This window comes from Rhinichthys klamathensis, unplaced genomic scaffold (genome assembly GCF_029890125.1).
Source record: "Rhinichthys klamathensis goyatoka isolate OS25496 unplaced genomic scaffold, OSU_Roscu_1.1 h1tg000619l_1, whole genome shotgun sequence".
In the NCBI taxonomy this organism is placed as follows: domain Eukaryota; kingdom Metazoa; phylum Chordata; class Actinopteri; order Cypriniformes; family Leuciscidae; genus Rhinichthys; species Rhinichthys klamathensis.
The window spans coordinates 14,197-23,759 of NW_026607071.1; the positions used below are offsets into that span (position 1 = coordinate 14,197).

Below are 9,563 nucleotides of genomic sequence, written 5' to 3' on the forward strand. Positions count from 1 at the left end.
AACACACACACACACACACACACACACACATATATATATATATATATATATATATATATATATATATATATATATATATATATATATATATATATATATATATATATATGTGTGTGTGTGTGTGTTTTCATTTAGGCTATAACACCTGTCTTAATAGGCCTATGTATGGTAACGTTATAGGGTATTAAGAGCATTTATTTAAAGGCTTATTTGCATATTTTCTGTTCATTTAACATTGCTTGTCTTTACATTTACATTTTATTTTCATTCCACACATTTTCATTTCATATGTCTTTTCTTTTACAGTTTTTCTTTTCATTTGCAGTTTTTCTTTTCATTTCACATAACTTTTCTTTACTCTTTTAGTGAGTTATTGAAAAAAAACTGTTGCAGACTTTGTATTAACTGTTTTGGAAGGAGTGTATTTGTGGACTGGGCCAGAGTGGTTAATTTTACATGAGAGTAGAGCAAACAGTTCTGTGTTGTCTAACGCCATCCTATTCTGTGTAACAATCTTTCATACCATGCTAAAACACCCTTTCTCGTGCTGACATACATCATTCCTTCCCCGTGTGAGATGCTAAAGTCGCAGTTACAAAACGCGTGACTGTCCCCCACCCTGCTCCTCTTCAGAAAAGTAAATTCGTTATCCCATTGATCACGGTATTTAGTACATGAGGGTTTTGTTTTTTTGGCAAGAGTACCTTGCTCTGTCATAGCGTCCATCATCCGTCTCTGTTTTTGTTTGTTTTTTTGTTTGCCCCGCGTTGTCACTCATCATCTGACCTCACACACTAACATCGCGACAACTGCCACCTACAGTACCTGGAACGTTAGTTATCGCGAGGCTAGTGACAGAGCTCAGATTGGATTTTTTTTTTTTTTTTTCGCCCGCGGTATTATTATTTTTCAATAATGCAGGTTAAAATACGGGAGATTTACGGGAAAATCCTAATACGGGAGGACGGCGGGAAAGAAGGGTTAAATACGGGACTTTCCCGGCCAAAACGGGATACTTGACAGGTATGATTCTGATCATATTTTTTTCAAGAACATTTGACCAATTCCAAACCACATCAGACTTAATACAAAACCACAAAAATCTTATTTAAAAAAAGTCCATAATAACATCATCTCATAACCCATTATGTCAGGGCAATTTGTATTTGAGGGTAATGAGACTGTTGCTCAACACTATATTGTATCAGTGAGGGAGTGATGCTGATGTACATGTGCTCTCCTTTCCTGGTTAATTTGATTAGATCTGATGTCATAAACCAGCACAGCAACAGTAGCCACGCCCACCAGAGCAGAGATGACCAATCGGATCACAGCTTGAGTGAAACCACAACACTGAACAGAGTCTGAATAAAAATAAGAAAACATTTTGCACATAGTTGTGCTTTTCAATGACCATAGACTATTGCAATTAGACACTTAAGTAAAGGCAATAATGCCAATGATGTACTTGTTTATTATAAATATGGCAACACCTCACTTACCCGCACATGTGTGACAGAGTTTACTGATATCCAGAAGTGTGGTCAGGTGTGTGATGCGATTGTTGATCACACAGCTGTAAGTGTTGTTATCCTGATATTCCACATCCAGAGGTAGAGAGAGACTGATGTTGAGATCAGACACACTGATGCTGGACAATACACTGATTCCTGCGTACCAGGAGAGAGTCACATGACTCACATTCAACACTGAACACACCAGTGAACATCTGGACTCTGATGATGATGATGATGATGATGAACACTGTGAAGAATCACTGGTGATGACAGGAATGGGCAGAGGAGCTGGAAAAGAGAAGGGAGATTGTTAATGGTTCAGTTTCAGTACAAAACAAGTTAAATACTATTAATAATAATAATAAGTTTAATTTATATAGTGCCTTTCCCAAGCTCAAGGACGCTTCACAATAACAGTACAAAAAAACAAACAGTTCACAGATGAATGGACAATTAGACATTTGCCCAGTCCAAGCGACTGCAGTTGCATATCGCATTACATTTTGAAATACAAACAAAAACAGAGACAAAAAACAACAACACTTGGCCTATATACAGACAGGAAGGTGGACAGTTGAAGTAAAGATGCAAAAGACTAATGGTCTTAAACCCAACTTAACATTATGACTGTAATACAGAGTTATGAAGAATGTTTAAGAAAAATGTGTCATGACTGATAATACTGTTTAAACAAATGGGTTTTGAGTTTAGACTTGAATTTATGCAGCGTGGTTGTTGTCCTAAGAGCCAGGGGAAGAGAGTTCCATAGCTTAGGGGCTAAAACTGAAAAAGATCTGCCACCCATAGATGATAGGCGAAAGCTCGGCTCACAGAGGAGTTCACGACCAGAGGATCTGAGAGTTCGAGGGGGAATATAAGGAGAGTGTAAGTCAGACAGATAGGAAGGAGCAAGACCATTGAGTGATTTAAAGGTAAGTAGAAGAATTTTGTAAGTAATGACACGGGTAGCCAGTGGAGTTTGAACAAAATTGGAGTGATATGAGCAGTTTGTTTGGTGTAAGTTAGTAATCTTGCAGCAGAGTTTTGAATATATTGCAAACGTGAGATAGAATGTGCTGGTAGTCCAGAAAAAATTATATTAGAGTAGTCGAGGCGAGATGTGATGAACGCATGTACTAGCGATTCAGCGTCTTTTAGGCTGACATAGGGCCGGAGTTTGGCAATACGGCAGAGTTGAAAAAATGAAGCTTTGCAGAGTTGACTAATGTAAGCATCGAAGGACAGTGAATATTGGGTTCTATAATACATGTACAAGTTTTTTTTTTATCTTTCTTATCTGTTCTTATTCATAAACAATTCCATGAAAAATGCAGAACTAAATGGGTTTGGCCTTTAGTACCATTAAATGTTCTTAAATGAACCTGCTGCATTCGCAAGACGATAGCATTGTGTGTCAAGTCATGTCTGACTTGAAATTAACTATGAAAGAATTGGTGGTTTGTGTGTATAAAATAAAACATGCTGGATTAAATCCATTGCTTGCTGGCTTTTTTATATCAACTGGTTTTATAAATGCAATACAGTGAATGACAGCCATCTGTTGTTTCCCAATGGCTTACATTATTGTTAAAATAGTTATATTTGCACTAAAGTGAAGGCTAGTGCTGCATCCCAATTTGCCTAATAAAAAAAAAAGGATTGCCCTAAAAGTATGTACTGTTTTTCTGTATAGGAGAGAAAAGATGTAGGACTGACCTGCCAGTATGAGTCTTTTGTGCCAAAATTCTCCTCATATTTTAAATGGTTAATGGACAAATGGATATTTATAAAAGTTCACATTGTTGTTTCAGATTAATTATGATGCAGATAACATTAAAGGCACAATATGTAAGATTTTTAGATTAAAATATCCAAAAAAAACAATAAAAACAATATTATATATTTTGTTGACTTATGTGCTTACATTATCCCAAATGTTCCCAACATTGTTTAAATCCTGAGAAATTCGCTATTTTAACCAGCGTAACGGCCCATGTCATTAGGCATCCTGTCAATGACGTCATGTCCACGTTACCCTCGATTTCCAGTTTTACTTTAAAGAAACCATGGAAACAGACACCAAAGACGCTTTAATATATTATGTGTTTTGATTTACCACAAGTACCATGTTTGAACCTCAGAGACAACACTATTCCGTCACGTGGCATGAACATTGCATAACAAGCTTCATTTGTAGTAACAGTAATACAGCATTTTCTCTCCATTATACAATATATTTTAAAATGAATTGTATGTCATTTAGCAACACAAGTCTTCCAGCGTTTATTAATATGATATCTAATATCTACCTAGATCTAGATTAATGCAATGTGCAACAAGCGTCTCATAGCACCCACTTTTCTAGATCCAATCAATTCCCAGCAAGAAAAATAACAAACCACTCGCTCTTTTTCTCATTCACTGACCCTGTCCCAAATGGCACAGTTCATGTGCACTTACCGTCTTGTGGACTTACAATGGCCGCCGCGTCATTTAAGGTTTCAGAAGGGTGCTCGTGAGTGCCCCCGTTTGCGGCTGATATGTGCCCTCAATGTGCACTTCTGGCGAGACTACAATCCCGCAAGCTCTGCATCAAACTTCTACCCAAAAGTCAAAGCGGCGTTACGTCACGAAAGTGTGGAATTGGAGGAAGATTGTGAGGGCCTAGCGTTCCATTTGGGACAGCGCCAATATTCCATTTCACTCAGAAAATATGTCACAGTACTGAAGTGAAATTGTTACTCCTTCTGGTTCACACCAGTGGCTTAAACCGTCGGTCACAGGTTGTTTTAACACTTTTTATTCGTGTTTGTAGTTCTGAACTGAATCCTCCTCCAAAGCACATTGTGGGCGATATTAGCCGTTATAGTGAGCACGGATCCACGCTTTGAAAAGAGACCGAAAATAGTAGACTATTCAGGGACTTTTTTAAATACTCTTTTCAACATACTATTCTTTGGGACACACTTATTTTACAGTTTTTTTCAATTGTTTACACGCAATTTTGAAAACCGGGTTCTTTTTTTCAAAATATAATCACAATTATCCAAACACCACACTCAATTGGCATAATTCCTAGATTGTTTGCAAAATGACACACTTCTGTCAAAACATACACACTTCAGTCAAAAGATATACACATATTTGTGAAAATGCTATTAGTTTTCATTTAACCAACACAGTCCTCAATGATCAGACACTATTGCAGCCAGTTTCACACGGCTGTGATAAATAAAAAACTCATTTGTAAAAAAAACTATTTTTAGGAAATAGCATGTGCTAGATTTTTGGCCAGACATTGTTATGTAAGGGATAATTTAGATGAAAAAAAAAAAAATAGTGACAAACCCACAACATTCTTCATGATTAGTTTGAGATCTAGGGAGAATGTACATAAATAGGCCTACTATAAACTTGCCAAGCACTGCACAACACTGATTTCTGCAGACTCATATTTCAAGTATTTATTTACAGTATTTCTTACCATAATCAGTTACAGTAATCAACCAACAAAGAAATCAATGAAAAAAATAAAATCTGTAGACAAATAAAAATTACTGCATGAAGTACATACAGTTTGACTCTGAAGAAAAACTACTGTAAAAGCAACAAGAACACTGTAACTGTTCAGTTACAGTATCAACCAGAGATTTGGTTGATCTCTTTGTCCAGCTTCCATCAGTGTCAGTCCATGGTTGATAACATGGTCAATAAGTGTTGCACGGATTTCTTGAGTCAAATTTGGTCCTCGTCTTCTTTGTTCAGGTTCTATCAACTCTTCAAGTCCTTCTCTACCTCTTTCTCTACCTAGGCCTCTTCCTCTATCTCCTTCTTCTCCTCTTCCTCTATCTCCTTCTTCTCCTCCTCCTCTATCTGCTTCTTCTCCTCTTCCCTCCTCCTCTACCTCCTTCTCCTCCTCCTCTACCTCCTTCACCTCTTCCTCTACCTCCTTCTCCTCTTCCTCTACCTCCTTCTCCTCTTCCTCTACCACCTTCATCTCCTCTTTGAGCTCCCCCTCTTATTCTCACTCTTCTTCTTCTTCTTCTAGCTCCTTCCATTTTTGTTGAAGACAGGTGAACTCACCTGCTGCCTTTTATAGCACATCTGAGTGCTGCGTGTTCAAATTAGCAGATGTGTGCTTCCACACCTGGTGGATGTGCATATCTAATTCATTCATTAGTGTGGTCAATGGCAAACCGGGGCTTTGTAATGACAAGGAAGTAACCTCACAATCCTTAACTGTGTCTAAGGTGTGAAAATGTGTGTAGAGTTTTACAAATTACTGTGTGTAATGTTTTGCAAAAAAGGGTGAAGCTGACAACGTGCTTACAATTGTGCAAATCTAGGCTGGTGTTTTGCTCCTTGAGTGTAAGCTTTTGCTAATAGTGGGAAAGTTTTAATTTTGGTGTGTAAGCAATTGAAAAAAACTGTAATCTCACATACTATTTAGTATGGATAGTATGGACATTGGGATAGAGGGTAGGACACAGCCTACTGTTTGACAAGCACCCATAATCACATTCCTACGACTTAATACGTCATAGCCACGACAAAACTAGGTGAACTGAACATGTTGATATACACATATATTGTCAAAAGTTTTGGGATGTCTGTCTTTACATGCACATGAACTTTAATGACATATAATTCTTAATGCATATGGTTTAATATGGAATTAATAATATAAGATTGTCCAAAATGTCTTGGTATGCTGAAGCATTAAGAGTTCCTTTCACTGGAACTAAGGGGTCAAGCCCAACCCCTGAAAAACAACCCCACACCATAATCCCCCCTCCACCAAACTACACTTGGCACAATGCAGTCAGGCAAGTACCGTTCTCCTGAAAACTGCCAAACCTAGACTCGTCCATCAGATTGACAGACAGAGAAGCGCGATTCGTCACCCCAGAGAACACATCTCCACTGCTCTAGAGTTCAGTGGCGTCCTGCTTTACACCACTGCATCAGACTCATTGCATTGCACTTGATGTAGGGCTTGGATGCAGGTGCTCGACCATGGAAACTCATTCCATGAAGCTTTCTGCTCACTGTTCTTGAGCAAATCTGAAGGCCACACGAAGTTTGGAGGTCCGTAGCTATTGACTGTAGCTATTGACTCTGCAGAAAGTTGGCGACTTCTACGCACTGTGCCTCAGCATGCGCTGACCCCGCTCTGTGATTTTACATGGCCTACAACTTCGTGGCTGAGTTGCTGATGTTCCCAATTGTTTCCACTTTGTTATAACCCCACTAAGAGTTGACCGTGGAATATTTAGTAGTGAGAATTGCACTTATTGGACAGATGGAAACCTATCACGGTACCACGCTTGAATTCACTGAGCTCCCCAAAGCGACCCATTCTTTAACGTTTGTAGAAGCCTCTGAATACTACTTGCTATTAATACAATTGAATTACCACGATTTCAACTAGCAGGTATTTGCTGTTATGGCTGCTCAGTGCTCTAGAAGTAACCTGCTAATTTCTTGTCAAATTGTTGGCTCTGCTTACTTTCTTTAATCACTATATTAAAACAGCAGTTACTCATTTTAATGAAAAGATCTTTAAAACAATAATCTTAAAATAAATAATCCTTATGCTATAATGCTATGAGACTCACCTGGATCATGGCTAACTTGTGGGATTTTCTGAAGGACAGGTGTTGAAACAGGTGCTTTATACCAAAAAGAAAACCATCAAAAAGAAGATGAAGGAACCACCAAAGTGTAAAACCACATTTAACATTAACTAATGATGTAAAGACATTATTCGCAAACACCATATAAAAGGGAATTTTGCATCCGATGACCCCTTTAAAATAAATAATCTTCATGCTATAATGCTATGTGACTCACCTGGATGATGGCTAACTTGTGGGATTGTCTGAAGGACAGGTGTTGAAACGGGTGCTTTATATCAAATATAAAAAACAAACAAAAAGAAGATGAAGTAACCACCAAAGTGTAAAACCACATTTAACATTAATGAGTGAGTGAACAAACTGCATCACATTTCCAGAATAGTTCACTTCTGAAAGATAAATAAAACAAAAAATGTGATGGTATATTTGACTTACCAAATACAGTAACTGTGAATGTTTTGTGTGAAACCCCTCGTTGGCTGAGAACAGTTAGTTTATAAAGTCCAGAGTTTGTGGTTCTGATGTTCTTTATGGTGAGAGATCCCGTTTGACTGTCAAGCTGCAGTTTGTCTTTGAATCTCGTACTTTGGTCATATATAGTGATGACCTGATCATTAATGTCAGCAATACGAGTGTCTGAAGGTCCAAAACACCACAGAATATAATCAGATCTAAGTGTTTCAGTAACACCAGAGTTCAGAGTGATAGAATCTCCCTCCATCACTGATACTGAAATCATTTCATCTGTCTTAGCATCTGGAACACATTCGAATGAGGTTGGTGGTTAGAAACAGCAGTTAAAATGAATTGTTTGATTGTTTTTCAAAAGAACCACAAATGAAGTGTTCAGCAATAGGATATAGTTTCATTTTGTTTCCACTTAGCTCCTCTGTGTGCCATTAATAAACAAATGATCAATGATCAGTTTACACTTCATGTTCACAGGTATTTCCTCTTTTACCGCAACAAGTTGTAAATACTAATGATTTATAGCAGAGTGACTCATCAGGATAAAACTCTTAACAGAGTACACCAAAATAACTAATGATAAATGTAATATTAAATAACTCACCATGGACACAGATGAAAAACAAGATGACAGTCCACATGGGCATTGTATAAGACTGAGTATTATCACTTTAGTTGAGTCTCTGTAAAGTCTAGTGGAGGAAGAGCAGATTCAGCCAATGACTCTCATTACTGCAACTGTCCAGTGGGTGTTACTTTCTCAGTCCTGTGGTTTTGTGGTGTTATGTTGGTGATGCACTCACTGCGGATGCGTAGACACAGCTAACAATTTGTTGTATTTTCTGTGCTGATTAAAACTAGTTCCATCGCGTTAATACACTCTTATTGATATTTGAAAGCATGTTTCTAATGATCCCTAATATTTATTAGAATGAAATCTCCATAGATCTCTGAGAAGTTTTGCAGGAACAGATTCTGCGTGGGCATATGCACGACAGAACTGAAATTAAAAAGAAAGAAAAGGAAAAAAAGGCCTGAATGAGAGTGGCTGTTAAAGGTCTATCTGTGCTTGAGAGAGTGCAAAGCATCGCCCACTGCTGTGGTTTAGACACTTTTGTTTTTCTTTCCACATGTGACCGACACATTTTCCATTGAACAATTGTCATAGTTCTCTTACTTTTGTCACAATAATAATCCACGGATTCCTATGGATCGGACAGTTTCATGTATGCATGTCTCATACCTAACCTATTTCATTTAAAGTAGATTTAGTCGATGTGTTTAGATTTAGTAAAAGTGCATTTTAGCATATTATGAGGGTAAACCCCTGGAGTAACCTACTTTACGCAAGAAAATCCAACCAGTACCAGACTTGATATGAAAGTTTCAGCATTGGTCAATTTGGGCATTATACATCCATTTAAATATAATTATAAAGATTTGATGTATAATTTAAAGTGTAATTGCTTCCCTCTATAGGCTATGGGGTAACAGGCTTGTAATAAAATGTATTTTACACTGTCACTGGAAGGGTATTGTGGAGGGATGTTGCAGCCTATGTGAGATTTGTGCCATATTTATTTTGTAGTTGAGGAAAAGTTAACCTGGTCTTTGCAGATGGCATTTACAAAGTACTTCCCAATGGAGAATGGGAAGAATAATTATTTTAAGATATAAATAAAAGTTGTGAGTAAATTGAGTGACTGAGACACTTGTCTTGAATGTTTTTCTTCAGGTGTGTTAGGTGTCGAGGCGGATGAGGTGGAGTCAGTATCAGCGACTGAGGGAGATTCTGTCACTCTGCACACTGGTGTTACTTTAAATGACAAGGATGTAATACTGTGGGAGAATTTTGGACCTAATAAGACTTGTTCGGCTAAAGTTCAGCTGCACAACACCATTATATATGACAGTATATGTCATGAAACATTCAAGGACA

General features: G+C 37.7%; 1 protein-coding gene across 1 annotated transcript; it reads right to left on the minus strand.

Moving 5' to 3' along the window:
* Positions 1 to 1,502: 1,502 nt before the first annotated feature.
* Positions 1,503 to 8,399, minus strand: LOC130076017 (uncharacterized; the record flags this gene model as incomplete). The annotated part of the gene is made up of 5 exons (XM_056240903.1): positions 8,229 to 8,399; positions 7,592 to 7,912; positions 7,371 to 7,424; positions 7,136 to 7,189; positions 1,503 to 1,805 (listed from the first exon to the last, which is right to left on the minus strand). Coding segments are annotated over exons 1-5 (775 nt in total), but the record flags the coding sequence as incomplete, so codon positions are not given.
* Positions 8,400 to 9,563: the final 1,164 nt, after the last annotated feature.